Genomic DNA, 16,604 nt, shown 5'->3' with positions numbered 1-16,604 from the left:
ACGGACACTGCATGTGATGTAAAATGTACGTACAAAACCTCGCATTGGAAACAGGGTACAAAAACACATAGACAGTACGGGATTCCAAATGATTAGGATTTATTAAGAGATGCAGGTGAGACTCCCCGCGTCTAGGGAGACATTGAAAGGGAACATGACAGGCAGCAAGAGGCGTACAAGCTTCATGAGTACACCGAGAAAGGAAACATACCCGTGTGGGCTTTCAGCAGTTTCCACGAGTTATAGGTCATTCCTGAGGAGTTGTTTCGCTGACGTATTTAGAGGGACAGGATAAAGTTCTTGACTATGGAGACCAAACAGAGATCCTCACTCTGTATCAGGATGGGTGAAGCTGGCACATGACGCAGAGGAAGGAAAGAAGAAGCGAATCAGGGAGAAGCGGTCCACAACTTCATCGGGCCGGTTCACAAGATGGTAGACAGGCAGGCGACTAACCGAGATGTTGGGGATTGCGGGCTGGCTTTCCGCAACGCTTGGCGGTGACCAATTCCCAAGTGGCAAGTCAGATGGTGGTTCTTGGCGAGGCAATCAGCAGCAGGAAGGCTGGCAGCAGGATCCAGAGCCCTGGGCTAGGCACCCAGGCAGGCCGCAGCAGGTGGGGTGGTAGCAGGTTCTCGTGCAGTACACGGGGGTTCAGCAACCTGGCTGGCAGCAGCGGGACCCACATCAGTTTTGTCCACAGCCGCTGGACCCACAACAGCTGGGCTGGCAGCAGGTGGTCCGGCAGCAGGTGGTATGACAGCAAGTTGGGCAGCAGCAAGGCTGGCAGCAGCTCGACCCACAGCCGCTAGACCCACCGCAGTTGTGTCCGCAGCCGCTGGACCCACAGCAGCTGGGCTGGCAGCAGGTGGTCCGGCAGCAGGTGGTGTGACAGCAAGCTGGGCGGCAGCAAGGCTGGCAGCAGCTGGAACCACAGCCGCTAGACCCACCGCAGTTGTGTCCACAGCCGCTACACCCACAGCAGCTGGGCTGGCAGCAGGTGGTCCGGCAGCAGGTGGTGTGACAGCAAGTTGGGCGGCAGCAAGGCTGGCAGCAGCTCGACCCATAGCCGCTGGACCCACAGCCGCTGGGCTGGCAGCAGGTGGTCCGGCAGCAGGTGGTCCTGCAGCACGTAGGCTGGCAGCAAGAGGAGCAGCACGAGTGGGTCATGGTGTCTGGGGTGGAGGGTGGGCGGGTCCTGTCCGGAGGTGAGGTTGTCAGATTCTGGTGCCTCCTCCGGTTCTGGGGCTTTTATGCGCTGGACCCCCGAAGGTTAGGCCAATGGGCAGGACTTTCCTTGTTGGTGTTTACATCGTTTTCCGTAGTCACTGGGGGAATCATAAACGAGGAAGCTGTTTCCTAAATGTTAGGAATCGTTACAAAATAAGTGTCTAATGGTTTCCTATTTGACAATAACTCACAGCAACATTTTCCAACGCGAGGAAGGTGGGCACATCAGCAGCATCGTTCTTGTTTCAGTGATCATGGCATCCATCGTGTGATCACGTTCTGCTGGGGTGGCTAGGCTCACAGCAGTGTTCCCTCCCCAGTCTTTGCCCTTAGACTGTAAGTGGATTGCGAGTATCTCTGAGGTGAGGGGCACGATGCTGATATGTTCACTGGGACAGATGTGGTAGTTCCCTGAGCCCAGTTCCGTTTCCCCACAGAAGCCGGATTCAAGACTCCCACAGGCGTTATCTGTCTCCTGTAGCACCCAACCCCACCTGCGTATCTCAGTTCAATCAAAGACCCTTGCGTAGCCGATGTCTGGGGTTTTCTCTGCCACATGGCGAGGCAGAAGCAAAGCAGGTGGGGAGAAGCAGCAGCAGTACCCTGGGACTAAGCAACCATCAGTCAATGTACGTCCTTGTTGACCAGGACCCCTGATTTTCCTCGGGTCGAACGCTTTCACCGGAGGGGGGGGCTTTCAGGGCCATAAAGGCGGGGGCAGTTTGGGCAAAACCAGGTGAGTTGGGGACTCTAGTCCTAACCTTGTTAGCTAGCCTCGTCAGTGTCCTCACGTAGCTCATTACATCTTTATTTATGGTTGCTCTTTCTTTTTTCTGTCAGGCTGTCTTTCTTTTTCTGCCTTTCTCCCTTCCTCCCTGCATGCCTGCCCATCCCTTCCTCACACCGTGCCTTCTTGCCTTCCTTCCTTCCCTTCATTCTTTAGTTTCTCTCTTTCTTCTCCTCCCTTTCTCCCTCGCTTCCTCCCTGCCCCCTTCCTTCTATGCTTCCTTTCTTCCTCCCTCCCTTCTCCTTTTCTCCCTACTCCTCTCCTCATCCCCCCATTCATATTCCACCATCTTCTTCTGTTTCTTCCAATGATTTTCTCCATCCGCCCGGCTAATTCAGAACATAGTGGAATGAATGGTGACAACCATAGTCTGCCAAAGACGTCTGAAGCCACCAACCCTATCTCTTGGGTACTGGTGTGTTTGGGACAACTTCTGCCTACCAGCTCTGCACCTCAATGCCTAAGTGCCCTTTTCACGCGCAGCAGAATGTCAGGCTGCCTGAGCATGCCACACGGAGAAAACACACTCAACCCTTGCTTCTGGAGAGTGGGTTTATAAAGACTCCAGCTCCCTCATGGCTGAAATAAGAGAATCTCAACCTGTGTGTGTGTGTGTGTGTGTGTGTGTGTGCGTGCGCGCGCGTCTGCGTGTGTGTGCGCGATCGCGTGCGCGCGCGCGTGTGCGTGTTTGGAGTTGTACCGTTTCTGAGATACCTTCCAGGTTAAAGCTTTGGTTGCAAACTGTGAGGCTGGCCTCAAAGTGTTTCTTCCCTGTGACACTTCCCCACACTCGGACCAGTGTGATATGACCTCCCCAAAGAATCCACATTCCTGGACTCTTTACTTAAGAGGAGCTTCTGGAAAACCAAACTCTGACATTCCTTTACCCCACTCAGTCTCAATTTCCTCACCTCTACAATGGGAACCTTAATACCTACTTTGCAAATCCCTCCAAGAATTGAAGGGAATGCTCATGAAGGATTTAGTCAACATCCAGCAAATATTCGGAAACATGGGTCGCGTCAGGTTTTCATCTCAGTTTGCCAACACGGCGCTCTTGAGAACCAGCAGCGGTAGGCACGTTTGGCCTTGGCAGTCTCTCCAGAGCATCCTGGGTACCTAGTCTCCAATGGTGGCATGTGTCCTGCATAGGGGCCTTCGAAGCTCATCAGAGGTCCCTCCACTGCTCCCAGGAAGGGACCCGGGGCCCTGTCTCCTATTCCTCTCAGAGCCTGAATCGGCCTCACAGCCCTGAGTGCTGACGCGGCACCAGTGGCTCTGGACCAGGAGCACCAGCCTTCGTCCTCGACTCCTAGGAATGCACACGTTGTTGTCTCTTTTTGCTTCCTCACATTCTCCTCACCCCCACGGAGCAGGCATCGTTTTTTCCCCCCTCGGTTGCTCACACTTCCTCCACAATATACCAGAGCTTATTCTGTTTCCTTAGATGGTTCAGAGCTCATGGAGTACTCAAAGTCCTACGTGCCCATTGCACGATCTCTCTGGCCCTGACACCATGCTTCATCAACTCTCTGGGCAACATTTTGATCACCATGACAAACTGCCTTACGGGAGGGGAGATGCATAGGTTTGGCAGAAAATCACATGATGCCATTTTACTATACCATTAGGTCCTGGGGACGAGGAGGCCAAACAAGAATGTGATATGCACGACCCAAACACAAGCGTGTTCAGCTGCCTCTGTGGCTCACGAGGACACCGCAGGCTCACCTGTATGTGAGGCAGAAGAGTGCTGAGGGGCCGGATGCCACCCAAGGCAACAGGAGCATCCCGTGTTCCCCAGGGCTCTAAAGGGCAGGTCCCGCCGTCCTCACATATGGCTGCTGTGGCTGAGTTGTAGGACACTGATGTCTACAACGTAGTGCCAGTGATGGCCCGCCTGGACAGGAGAGTAACACTTGTGCGGTCAAAGCAGGCCTCGGATGGACACGTTGCTGGTGCTGAGACTAAGGGTGTCTGCTACCACGTCTGGAGATCTGAACGTAAGTGCGCTTCAGCAAGCGCCCGAACCACAGTCTTGGATCCGAGTGTGTCCATGCCAGCTGTGGGACATTCCACCGTGAAATCTCCTCAGCTGAAAATGCGCATAATGACTTGTGGAGGACCGTGTATGGCTCCACACGGACACTGCATGTGATGTAAAATGTACGTACAAAACCTCGCATTGGAAACAGGGTACAAAAACACATAGACAGTACGGGATTCCAAATGATTAGGATTTATTAAGAGATGCAGGTGAGACTCCCCGCGTCTAGGGAGACATTGAAAGGGAACATGACAGGCAGCAAGAGGCGTACAAGCTTCATGAGTACACCGAGAAAGGAAACATACCCGTGTGGGCTTTCAGCAGTTTCCACGAGTTATAGGTCATTCCTGAGGAGTTGTTTCGCTGACGTATTTAGAGGGACAGGATAAAGTTCTTGACTATGGAGACCAAACAGAGATCCTCACTCTGTATCAGGATGGGTGAAGCTGGCACATGACGCAGAGGAAGGAAAGAAGAAGCGAATCAGGGAGAAGCGGTCCACAACTTCATCGGGCCGGTTCACAAGATGGTAGACAGGCAGGCGACTAACCGAGATGTTGGGGATTGCGGGCTGGCTTTCCGCAACGCTTGGCGGTGACCAATTCCCAAGTGGCAAGTCAGATGGTGGTTCTTGGCGAGGCAATCAGCAGCAGGAAGGCTGGCAGCAGGATCCAGAGCCCTGGGCTAGGCACCCAGGCAGGCCGCAGCAGGTGGGGTGGTAGCAGGTTCTCGTGCAGTACACGGGGGTTCAGCAACCTGGCTGGCAGCAGCGGGACCCACATCAGTTTTGTCCACAGCCGCTGGACCCACAACAGCTGGGCTGGCAGCAGGTGGTCCGGCAGCAGGTGGTATGACAGCAAGTTGGGCAGCAGCAAGGCTGGCAGCAGCTCGACCCACAGCCGCTAGACCCACCGCAGTTGTGTCCGCAGCCGCTGGACCCACAGCAGCTGGGCTGGCAGCAGGTGGTCCGGCAGCAGGTGGTGTGACAGCAAGCTGGGCGGCAGCAAGGCTGGCAGCAGCTGGAACCACAGCCGCTAGACCCACCGCAGTTGTGTCCACAGCCGCTACACCCACAGCAGCTGGGCTGGCAGCAGGTGGTCCGGCAGCAGGTGGTGTGACAGCAAGTTGGGCGGCAGCAAGGCTGGCAGCAGCTCGACCCATAGCCGCTGGACCCACAGCCGCTGGGCTGGCAGCAGGTGGTCCGGCAGCAGGTGGTCCTGCAGCACGTAGGCTGGCAGCAAGAGGAGCAGCACGAGTGGGTCATGGTGTCTGGGGTGGAGGGTGGGCGGGTCCTGTCCGGAGGTGAGGTTGTCAGATTCTGGTGCCTCCTCCGGTTCTGGGGCTTTTATGCGCTGGACCCCCGAAGGTTAGGCCAATGGGCAGGACTTTCCTTGTTGGTGTTTACATCGTTTTCCGTAGTCACTGGGGGAATCATAAACGAGGAAGCTGTTTCCTAAATGTTAGGAATCGTTACAAAATAAGTGTCTAATGGTTTCCTATTTGACAATAACTCACAGCAACATTTTCCAACGCGAGGAAGGTGGGCACATCAGCAGCATCGTTCTTGTTTCAGTGATCATGGCATCCATCGTGTGATCACGTTCTGCTGGGGTGGCTAGGCTCACAGCAGTGTTCCCTCCCCAGTCTTTGCCCTTAGACTGTAAGTGGATTGCGAGTATCTCTGAGGTGAGGGGCACGATGCTGATATGTTCACTGGGACAGATGTGGTAGTTCCCTGAGCCCAGTTCCGTTTCCCCACAGAAGCCGGATTCAAGACTCCCACAGGCGTTATCTGTCTCCTGTAGCACCCAACCCCACCTGCGTATCTCAGTTCAATCAAAGACCCTTGCGTAGCCGATGTCTGGGGTTTTCTCTGCCACATGGCGAGGCAGAAGCAAAGCAGGTGGGGAGAAGCAGCAGCAGTACCCTGGGACTAAGCAACCATCAGTCAATGTACGTCCTTGTTGACCAGGACCCCTGATTTTCCTCGGGTCGAACGCTTTCACCGGAGGCGGGGGCTTTCAGGGCCATAAAGGCGGGGGCAGTTTGGGCAAAACCAGGTGAGTTGGGGACTCTAGTCCTAACCTTGTTAGCTAGCCTCGTCAGTGTCCTCACGTAGCTCATTACATCTTTATTTATGGTTGCTCTTTCTTTTTTCTGTCAGGCTGTCTTTCTTTTTCTGCCTTTCTCCCTTCCTCCCTGCATGCCTGCCCATCCCTTCCTCACACCGTGCCTTCTTGCCTTCCTTCCTTCCCTTCATTCTTTAGTTTCTCTCTTTCTTCTCCTCCCTTTCTCCCTCGCTTCCTCCCTGCCCCCTTCCTTCTATGCTTCCTTTCTTCCTCCCTCCCTTCTCCTTTTCTCCCTACTCCTCTCCTCATCCCCCCATTCATATTCCACCATCTTCTTCTGTTTCTTCCAATGATTTTCTCCATCCGCCCGGCTAATTCAGAACATAGTGGAATGAATGGTGACAACCATAGTCTGCCAAAGACGTCTGAAGCCACCAACCCTATCTCTTGGGTACTGGTGTGTTTGGGACAACTTCTGCCTACCAGCTCTGCACCTCAATGCCTAAGTGCCCTTTTCACGCGCAGCAGAATGTCAGGCTGCCTGAGCATGCCACACGGAGAAAACACACTCAACCCTTGCTTCTGGAGAGTGGGTTTATAAAGACTCCAGCTCCCTCATGGCTGAAATAAGAGAATCTCAACCTGTGTGTGTGTGTGTGTGTGTGTGTGTGTGTGCGTGCGCGCGCGTCTGCGTGTGTGTGCGCGATCGCGTGCGCGCGCGCGTGTGCGTGTTTGGAGTTGTACCGTTTCTGAGATACCTTCCAGGTTAAAGCTTTGGTTGCAAACTGTGAGGCTGGCCTCAAAGTGTTTCTTCCCTGTGACACTTCCCCACACTCGGACCAGTGTGATATGACCTCCCCAAAGAATCCACATTCCTGGACTCTTTACTTAAGAGGAGCTTCTGGAAAACCAAACTCTGACATTCCTTTACCCCACTCAGTCTCAATTTCCTCACCTCTACAATGGGAACCTTAATACCTACTTTGCAAATCCCTCCAAGAATTGAAGGGAATGCTCATGAAGGATTTAGTCAACATCCAGCAAATATTCGGAAACATGGGTCGCGTCAGGTTTTCATCTCAGTTTGCCAACACGGCGCTCTTGAGAACCAGCAGCGGTAGGCACGTTTGGCCTTGGCAGTCTCTCCAGAGCATCCTGGGTACCTAGTCTCCAATGGTGGCATGTGTCCTGCATAGGGGCCTTCGAAGCTCATCAGAGGTCCCTCCACTGCTCCCAGGAAGGGACCCGGGGCCCTGTCTCCTATTCCTCTCAGAGCCTGAATCGGCCTCACAGCCCTGAGTGCTGACGCGGCACCAGTGGCTCTGGACCAGGAGCACCAGCCTTCGTCCTCGACTCCTAGGAATGCACACGTTGTTGTCTCTTTTTGCTTCCTCACATTCTCCTCACCCCCACGGAGCAGGCATCGTTTTTTCCCCCCTCGGTTGCTCACACTTCCTCCACAATATACCAGAGCTTATTCTGTTTCCTTAGATGGTTCAGAGCTCATGGAGTACTCAAAGTCCTACGTGCCCATTGCACGATCTCTCTGGCCCTGACACCATGCTTCATCAACTCTCTGGGCAACATTTTGATCACCATGACAAACTGCCTTACGGGAGGGGAGATGCATAGGTTTGGCAGAAAATCACATGATGCCATTTTACTATACCATTAGGTCCTGGGGACGAGGAGGCCAAACAAGAATGTGATATGCACGACCCAAACACAAGCGTGTTCAGCTGCCTCTGTGGCTCACGAGGACACCGCAGGCTCACCTGTATGTGAGGCAGAAGAGTGCTGAGGGGCCGGATGCCACCCAAGGCAACAGGAGCATCCCGTGTTCCCCAGGGCTCTAAAGGGCAGGTCCCGCCGTCCTCACATATGGCTGCTGTGGCTGAGTTGTAGGACACTGATGTCTACAACGTAGTGCCAGTGATGGCCCGCCTGGACAGGAGAGTAACACTTGTGCGGTCAAAGCAGGCCTCGGATGGACACGTTGCTGGTGCTGAGACTAAGGGTGTCTGCTACCACGTCTGGAGATCTGAACGTAAGTGCGCTTCAGCAAGCGCCCGAACCACAGTCTTGGATCCGAGTGTGTCCATGCCAGCTGTGGGACATTCCACCGTGAAATCTCCTCAGCTGAAAATGCGCATAATGACTTGTGGAGGACCGTGTATGGCTCCACACGGACACTGCATGTGATGTAAAATGTACGTACAAAACCTCGCATTGGAAACAGGGTACAAAAACACATAGACAGTACGGGATTCCAAATGATTAGGATTTATTAAGAGATGCAGGTGAGACTCCCCGCGTCTAGGGAGACATTGAAAGGGAACATGACAGGCAGCAAGAGGCGTACAAGCTTCATGAGTACACCGAGAAAGGAAACATACCCGTGTGGGCTTTCAGCAGTTTCCACGAGTTATAGGTCATTCCTGAGGAGTTGTTTCGCTGACGTATTTAGAGGGACAGGATAAAGTTCTTGACTATGGAGACCAAACAGAGATCCTCACTCTGTATCAGGATGGGTGAAGCTGGCACATGACGCAGAGGAAGGAAAGAAGAAGCGAATCAGGGAGAAGCGGTCCACAACTTCATCGGGCCGGTTCACAAGATGGTAGACAGGCAGGCGACTAACCGAGATGTTGGGGATTGCGGGCTGGCTTTCCGCAACGCTTGGCGGTGACCAATTCCCAAGTGGCAAGTCAGATGGTGGTTCTTGGCGAGGCAATCAGCAGCAGGAAGGCTGGCAGCAGGATCCAGAGCCCTGGGCTAGGCACCCAGGCAGGCCGCAGCAGGTGGGGTGGTAGCAGGTTCTCGTGCAGTACACGGGGGTTCAGCAACCTGGCTGGCAGCAGCGGGACCCACATCAGTTTTGTCCACAGCCGCTGGACCCACAACAGCTGGGCTGGCAGCAGGTGGTCCGGCAGCAGGTGGTATGACAGCAAGTTGGGCAGCAGCAAGGCTGGCAGCAGCTCGACCCACAGCCGCTAGACCCACCGCAGTTGTGTCCGCAGCCGCTGGACCCACAGCAGCTGGGCTGGCAGCAGGTGGTCCGGCAGCAGGTGGTGTGACAGCAAGCTGGGCGGCAGCAAGGCTGGCAGCAGCTGGAACCACAGCCGCTAGACCCACCGCAGTTGTGTCCACAGCCGCTACACCCACAGCAGCTGGGCTGGCAGCAGGTGGTCCGGCAGCAGGTGGTGTGACAGCAAGTTGGGCGGCAGCAAGGCTGGCAGCAGCTCGACCCATAGCCGCTGGACCCACAGCCGCTGGGCTGGCAGCAGGTGGTCCGGCAGCAGGTGGTCCTGCAGCACGTAGGCTGGCAGCAAGAGGAGCAGCACGAGTGGGTCATGGTGTCTGGGGTGGAGGGTGGGCGGGTCCTGTCCGGAGGTGAGGTTGTCAGATTCTGGTGCCTCCTCCGGTTCTGGGGCTTTTATGCGCTGGACCCCCGAAGGTTAGGCCAATGGGCAGGACTTTCCTTGTTGGTGTTTACATCGTTTTCCGTAGTCACTGGGGGAATCATAAACGAGGAAGCTGTTTCCTAAATGTTAGGAATCGTTACAAAATAAGTGTCTAATGGTTTCCTATTTGACAATAACTCACAGCAACATTTTCCAACGCGAGGAAGGTGGGCACATCAGCAGCATCGTTCTTGTTTCAGTGATCATGGCATCCATCGTGTGATCACGTTCTGCTGGGGTGGCTAGGCTCACAGCAGTGTTCCCTCCCCAGTCTTTGCCCTTAGACTGTAAGTGGATTGCGAGTATCTCTGAGGTGAGGGGCACGATGCTGATATGTTCACTGGGACAGATGTGGTAGTTCCCTGAGCCCAGTTCCGTTTCCCCACAGAAGCCGGATTCAAGACTCCCACAGGCGTTATCTGTCTCCTGTAGCACCCAACCCCACCTGCGTATCTCAGTTCAATCAAAGACCCTTGCGTAGCCGATGTCTGGGGTTTTCTCTGCCACATGGCGAGGCAGAAGCAAAGCAGGTGGGGAGAAGCAGCAGCAGTACCCTGGGACTAAGCAACCATCAGTCAATGTACGTCCTTGTTGACCAGGACCCCTGATTTTCCTCGGGTCGAACGCTTTCACCGGAGGGGGGGGCTTTCAGGGCCATAAAGGCGGGGGCAGTTTGGGCAAAACCAGGTGAGTTGGGGACTCTAGTCCTAACCTTGTTAGCTAGCCTCGTCAGTGTCCTCACGTAGCTCATTACATCTTTATTTATGGTTGCTCTTTCTTTTTTCTGTCAGGCTGTCTTTCTTTTTCTGCCTTTCTCCCTTCCTCCCTGCATGCCTGCCCATCCCTTCCTCACACCGTGCCTTCTTGCCTTCCTTCCTTCCCTTCATTCTTTAGTTTCTCTCTTTCTTCTCCTCCCTTTCTCCCTCGCTTCCTCCCTGCCCCCTTCCTTCTATGCTTCCTTTCTTCCTCCCTCCCTTCTCCTTTTCTCCCTACTCCTCTCCTCATCCCCCCATTCATATTCCACCATCTTCTTCTGTTTCTTCCAATGATTTTCTCCATCCGCCCGGCTAATTCAGAACATAGTGGAATGAATGGTGACAACCATAGTCTGCCAAAGACGTCTGAAGCCACCAACCCTATCTCTTGGGTACTGGTGTGTTTGGGACAACTTCTGCCTACCAGCTCTGCACCTCAATGCCTAAGTGCCCTTTTCACGCGCAGCAGAATGTCAGGCTGCCTGAGCATGCCACACGGAGAAAACACACTCAACCCTTGCTTCTGGAGAGTGGGTTTATAAAGACTCCAGCTCCCTCATGGCTGAAATAAGAGAATCTCAACCTGTGTGTGTGTGTGTGTGTGTGTGTGTGCGTGCGCGCGCGTCTGCGTGTGTGTGCGCGATCGCGTGCGCGCGCGCGTGTGCGTGTTTGGAGTTGTACCGTTTCTGAGATACCTTCCAGGTTAAAGCTTTGGTTGCAAACTGTGAGGCTGGCCTCAAAGTGTTTCTTCCCTGTGACACTTCCCCACACTCGGACCAGTGTGATATGACCTCCCCAAAGAATCCACATTCCTGGACTCTTTACTTAAGAGGAGCTTCTGGAAAACCAAACTCTGACATTCCTTTACCCCACTCAGTCTCAATTTCCTCACCTCTACAATGGGAACCTTAATACCTACTTTGCAAATCCCTCCAAGAATTGAAGGGAATGCTCATGAAGGATTTAGTCAACATCCAGCAAATATTCGGAAACATGGGTCGCGTCAGGTTTTCATCTCAGTTTGCCAACACGGCGCTCTTGAGAACCAGCAGCGGTAGGCACGTTTGGCCTTGGCAGTCTCTCCAGAGCATCCTGGGTACCTAGTCTCCAATGGTGGCATGTGTCCTGCATAGGGGCCTTCGAAGCTCATCAGAGGTCCCTCCACTGCTCCCAGGAAGGGACCCGGGGCCCTGTCTCCTATTCCTCTCAGAGCCTGAATCGGCCTCACAGCCCTGAGTGCTGACGCGGCACCAGTGGCTCTGGACCAGGAGCACCAGCCTTCGTCCTCGACTCCTAGGAATGCACACGTTGTTGTCTCTTTTTGCTTCCTCACATTCTCCTCACCCCCACGGAGCAGGCATCGTTTTTTCCCCCCTCGGTTGCTCACACTTCCTCCACAATATACCAGAGCTTATTCTGTTTCCTTAGATGGTTCAGAGCTCATGGAGTACTCAAAGTCCTACGTGCCCATTGCACGATCTCTCTGGCCCTGACACCATGCTTCATCAACTCTCTGGGCAACATTTTGATCACCATGACAAACTGCCTTACGGGAGGGGAGATGCATAGGTTTGGCAGAAAATCACATGATGCCATTTTACTATACCATTAGGTCCTGGGGACGAGGAGGCCAAACAAGAATGTGATATGCACGACCCAAACACAAGCGTGTTCAGCTGCCTCTGTGGCTCACGAGGACACCGCAGGCTCACCTGTATGTGAGGCAGAAGAGTGCTGAGGGGCCGGATGCCACCCAAGGCAACAGGAGCATCCCGTGTTCCCCAGGGCTCTAAAGGGCAGGTCCCGCCGTCCTCACATATGGCTGCTGTGGCTGAGTTGTAGGACACTGATGTCTACAACGTAGTGCCAGTGATGGCCCGCCTGGACAGGAGAGTAACACTTGTGCGGTCAAAGCAGGCCTCGGATGGACACGTTGCTGGTGCTGAGACTAAGGGTGTCTGCTACCACGTCTGGAGATCTGAACGTAAGTGCGCTTCAGCAAGCGCCCGAACCACAGTCTTGGATCCGAGTGTGTCCATGCCAGCTGTGGGACATTCCACCGTGAAATCTCCTCAGCTGAAAATGCGCATAATGACTTGTGGAGGACCGTGTATGGCTCCACACGGACACTGCATGTGATGTAAAATGTACGTACAAAACCTCGCATTGGAAACAGGGTACAAAAACACATAGACAGTACGGGATTCCAAATGATTAGGATTTATTAAGAGATGCAGGTGAGACTCCCCGCGTCTAGGGAGACATTGAAAGGGAACATGACAGGCAGCAAGAGGCGTACAAGCTTCATGAGTACACCGAGAAAGGAAACATACCCGTGTGGGCTTTCAGCAGTTTCCACGAGTTATAGGTCATTCCTGAGGAGTTGTTTCGCTGACGTATTTAGAGGGACAGGATAAAGTTCTTGACTATGGAGACCAAACAGAGATCCTCACTCTGTATCAGGATGGGTGAAGCTGGCACATGACGCAGAGGAAGGAAAGAAGAAGCGAATCAGGGAGAAGCGGTCCACAACTTCATCGGGCCGGTTCACAAGATGGTAGACAGGCAGGCGACTAACCGAGATGTTGGGGATTGCGGGCTGGCTTTCCGCAACGCTTGGCGGTGACCAATTCCCAAGTGGCAAGTCAGATGGTGGTTCTTGGCGAGGCAATCAGCAGCAGGAAGGCTGGCAGCAGGATCCAGAGCCCTGGGCTAGGCACCCAGGCAGGCCGCAGCAGGTGGGGTGGTAGCAGGTTCTCGTGCAGTACACGGGGGTTCAGCAACCTGGCTGGCAGCAGCGGGACCCACATCAGTTTTGTCCACAGCCGCTGGACCCACAACAGCTGGGCTGGCAGCAGGTGGTCCGGCAGCAGGTGGTATGACAGCAAGTTGGGCAGCAGCAAGGCTGGCAGCAGCTCGACCCACAGCCGCTAGACCCACCGCAGTTGTGTCCGCAGCCGCTGGACCCACAGCAGCTGGGCTGGCAGCAGGTGGTCCGGCAGCAGGTGGTGTGACAGCAAGCTGGGCGGCAGCAAGGCTGGCAGCAGCTGGAACCACAGCCGCTAGACCCACCGCAGTTGTGTCCACAGCCGCTACACCCACAGCAGCTGGGCTGGCAGCAGGTGGTCCGGCAGCAGGTGGTGTGACAGCAAGTTGGGCGGCAGCAAGGCTGGCAGCAGCTCGACCCATAGCCGCTGGACCCACAGCCGCTGGGCTGGCAGCAGGTGGTCCGGCAGCAGGTGGTCCTGCAGCACGTAGGCTGGCAGCAAGAGGAGCAGCACGAGTGGGTCATGGTGTCTGGGGTGGAGGGTGGGCGGGTCCTGTCCGGAGGTGAGGTTGTCAGATTCTGGTGCCTCCTCCGGTTCTGGGGCTTTTATGCGCTGGACCCCCGAAGGTTAGGCCAATGGGCAGGACTTTCCTTGTTGGTGTTTACATCGTTTTCCGTAGTCACTGGGGGAATCATAAACGAGGAAGCTGTTTCCTAAATGTTAGGAATCGTTACAAAATAAGTGTCTAATGGTTTCCTATTTGACAATAACTCACAGCAACATTTTCCAACGCGAGGAAGGTGGGCACATCAGCAGCATCGTTCTTGTTTCAGTGATCATGGCATCCATCGTGTGATCACGTTCTGCTGGGGTGGCTAGGCTCACAGCAGTGTTCCCTCCCCAGTCTTTGCCCTTAGACTGTAAGTGGATTGCGAGTATCTCTGAGGTGAGGGGCACGATGCTGATATGTTCACTGGGACAGATGTGGTAGTTCCCTGAGCCCAGTTCCGTTTCCCCACAGAAGCCGGATTCAAGACTCCCACAGGCGTTATCTGTCTCCTGTAGCACCCAACCCCACCTGCGTATCTCAGTTCAATCAAAGACCCTTGCGTAGCCGATGTCTGGGGTTTTCTCTGCCACATGGCGAGGCAGAAGCAAAGCAGGTGGGGAGAAGCAGCAGCAGTACCCTGGGACTAAGCAACCATCAGTCAATGTACGTCCTTGTTGACCAGGACCCCTGATTTTCCTCGGGTCGAACGCTTTCACCGGAGGGGGGGCTTTCAGGGCCATAAAGGCGGGGGCAGTTTGGGCAAAACCAGGTGAGTTGGGGACTCTAGTCCTAACCTTGTTAGCTAGCCTCGTCAGTGTCCTCACGTAGCTCATTACATCTTTATTTATGGTTGCTCTTTCTTTTTTCTGTCAGGCTGTCTTTCTTTTTCTGCCTTTCTCCCTTCCTCCCTGCATGCCTGCCCATCCCTTCCTCACACCGTGCCTTCTTGCCTTCCTTCCTTCCCTTCATTCTTTAGTTTCTCTCTTTCTTCTCCTCCCTTTCTCCCTCGCTTCCTCCCTGCCCCCTTCCTTCTATGCTTCCTTTCTTCCTCCCTCCCTTCTCCTTTTCTCCCTACTCCTCTCCTCATCCCCCCATTCATATTCCACCATCTTCTTCTGTTTCTTCCAATGATTTTCTCCATCCGCCCGGCTAATTCAGAACATAGTGGAATGAATGGTGACAACCATAGTCTGCCAAAGACGTCTGAAGCCACCAACCCTATCTCTTGGGTACTGGTGTGTTTGGGACAACTTCTGCCTACCAGCTCTGCACCTCAATGCCTAAGTGCCCTTTTCACGCGCAGCAGAATGTCAGGCTGCCTGAGCATGCCACACGGAGAAAACACACTCAACCCTTGCTTCTGGAGAGTGGGTTTATAAAGACTCCAGCTCCCTCATGGCTGAAATAAGAGAATCTCAACCTGTGTGTGTGTGTGTGTGTGTGTGTGTGTGTGCGTGCGCGCGCGTCTGCGTGTGTGTGCGCGATCGCGTGCGCGCGCGCGTGTGCGTGTTTGGAGTTGTACCGTTTCTGAGATACCTTCCAGGTTAAAGCTTTGGTTGCAAACTGTGAGGCTGGCCTCAAAGTGTTTCTTCCCTGTGACACTTCCCCACACTCGGACCAGTGTGATATGACCTCCCCAAAGAATCCACATTCCTGGACTCTTTACTTAAGAGGAGCTTCTGGAAAACCAAACTCTGACATTCCTTTACCCCACTCAGTCTCAATTTCCTCACCTCTACAATGGGAACCTTAATACCTACTTTGCAAATCCCTCCAAGAATTGAAGGGAATGCTCATGAAGGATTTAGTCAACATCCAGCAAATATTCGGAAACATGGGTCGCGTCAGGTTTTCATCTCAGTTTGCCAACACGGCGCTCTTGAGAACCAGCAGCGGTAGGCACGTTTGGCCTTGGCAGTCTCTCCAGAGCATCCTGGGTACCTAGTCTCCAATGGTGGCATGTGTCCTGCATAGGGGCCTTCGAAGCTCATCAGAGGTCCCTCCACTGCTCCCAGGAAGGGACCCGGGGCCCTGTCTCCTATTCCTCTCAGAGCCTGAATCGGCCTCACAGCCCTGAGTGCTGACGCGGCACCAGTGGCTCTGGACCAGGAGCACCAGCCTTCGTCCTCGACTCCTAGGAATGCACACGTTGTTGTCTCTTTTTGCTTCCTCACATTCTCCTCACCCCCACGGAGCAGGCATCGTTTTTTCCCCCCTCGGTTGCTCACACTTCCTCCACAATATACCAGAGCTTATTCTGTTTCCTTAGATGGTTCAGAGCTCATGGAGTACTCAAAGTCCTACGTGCCCATTGCACGATCTCTCTGGCCCTGACACCATGCTTCATCAACTCTCTGGGCAACATTTTGATCACCATGACAAACTGCCTTACGGGAGGGGAGATGCATAGGTTTGGCAGAAAATCACATGATGCCATTTTACTATACCATTAGGTCCTGGGGACGAGGAGGCCAAACAAGAATGTGATATGCACGACCCAAACACAAGCGTGTTCAGCTGCCTCTGTGGCTCACGAGGACACCGCAGGCTCACCTGTATGTGAGGCAGAAGAGTGCTGAGGGGCCGGATGCCACCCAAGGCAACAGGAGCATCCCGTGTTCCCCAGGGCTCTAAAGGGCAGGTCCCGCCGTCCTCACATATGGCTGCTGTGGCTGAGTTGTAGGACACTGATGTCTACAACGTAGTGCCAGTGATGGCCCGCCTGGACAGGAGAGTAACACTTGTGCGGTCAAAGCAGGCCTCGGATGGACACGTTGCTGGTGCTGAGACTAAGGGTGTCTGCTACCACGTCTGGAGATCTGAACGTAAGTGCGCTTCAGCAAGCGCCCGAACCACAGTCTTGGATCCGAGTGTGTCCATGCCAGCTGTGGGACATTCCACCGTGAAATCTCCTCAGCTGAAAATGCGCATAAT

At 54.2% G+C, this 16,604-nt stretch overlaps 4 protein-coding genes across 4 annotated transcripts; all 4 read right to left on the bottom strand.

Annotated features, from left to right (window-relative positions):
* Window positions 1–82: 82 nt before the first annotated feature.
* Window positions 83–4,085, bottom strand: LOC123381888 (keratin-associated protein 9-1-like). The gene has a single exon (XM_045044373.1). It carries the CDS (start codon window positions 1,168–1,170, stop codon window positions 688–690), a length of 483 nt encoding a protein of 160 aa, XP_044900308.1. The 5' UTR covers window positions 1,171–4,085; the 3' UTR covers window positions 83–687.
* Window positions 4,086–4,240: 155 nt separating this feature from the next.
* On the bottom strand, window positions 4,241–8,245 carry LOC123381886 (keratin-associated protein 9-1-like). Its single transcript, XM_045044371.1, has one exon. It carries the CDS (start codon window positions 5,326–5,328, stop codon window positions 4,846–4,848), a length of 483 nt encoding a protein of 160 aa, XP_044900306.1. The 5' UTR covers window positions 5,329–8,245; the 3' UTR covers window positions 4,241–4,845.
* A 155-nt stretch (window positions 8,246–8,400) lies between these two features.
* On the bottom strand, window positions 8,401–12,401 carry LOC123381887 (keratin-associated protein 9-1-like). The gene has a single exon (XM_045044372.1). It carries the CDS (start codon window positions 9,486–9,488, stop codon window positions 9,006–9,008), a length of 483 nt encoding a protein of 160 aa, XP_044900307.1. The 5' UTR covers window positions 9,489–12,401; the 3' UTR covers window positions 8,401–9,005.
* Window positions 12,402–12,556: 155 nt separating this feature from the next.
* Window positions 12,557–16,560, bottom strand: LOC123381883 (keratin-associated protein 9-1-like). Its single transcript, XM_045044368.1, has one exon. It carries the CDS (start codon window positions 13,642–13,644, stop codon window positions 13,162–13,164), a length of 483 nt encoding a protein of 160 aa, XP_044900303.1. The 5' UTR covers window positions 13,645–16,560; the 3' UTR covers window positions 12,557–13,161.
* Between the last annotated feature and the right edge of the window lie 44 nt (window positions 16,561–16,604).

The sequence above is a fragment of the Felis catus genome, chromosome E1, assembly GCF_018350175.1.
Source record: "Felis catus isolate Fca126 chromosome E1, F.catus_Fca126_mat1.0, whole genome shotgun sequence".
In the NCBI taxonomy this organism is placed as follows: Eukaryota; Metazoa; Chordata; class Mammalia; order Carnivora; family Felidae; genus Felis; species Felis catus.
This window is presented reverse-complemented; position numbering and strand designations above follow the sequence as displayed.

Excerpts from the sequence above, each read along its gene's own strand:
- LOC123381888 (XM_045044373.1), bottom strand. The coding sequence starts at position 1,170 with ATGACCCACTCGTGCTGCTCCTCTTGCTGCCAGCCTACGTGCTGCAGG.
- LOC123381886 (XM_045044371.1), bottom strand. The coding sequence starts at position 5,328 with ATGACCCACTCGTGCTGCTCCTCTTGCTGCCAGCCTACGTGCTGCAGG.
- LOC123381887 (XM_045044372.1), bottom strand. The coding sequence starts at position 9,488 with ATGACCCACTCGTGCTGCTCCTCTTGCTGCCAGCCTACGTGCTGCAGG.
- LOC123381883 (XM_045044368.1), bottom strand. The coding sequence starts at position 13,644 with ATGACCCACTCGTGCTGCTCCTCTTGCTGCCAGCCTACGTGCTGCAGG.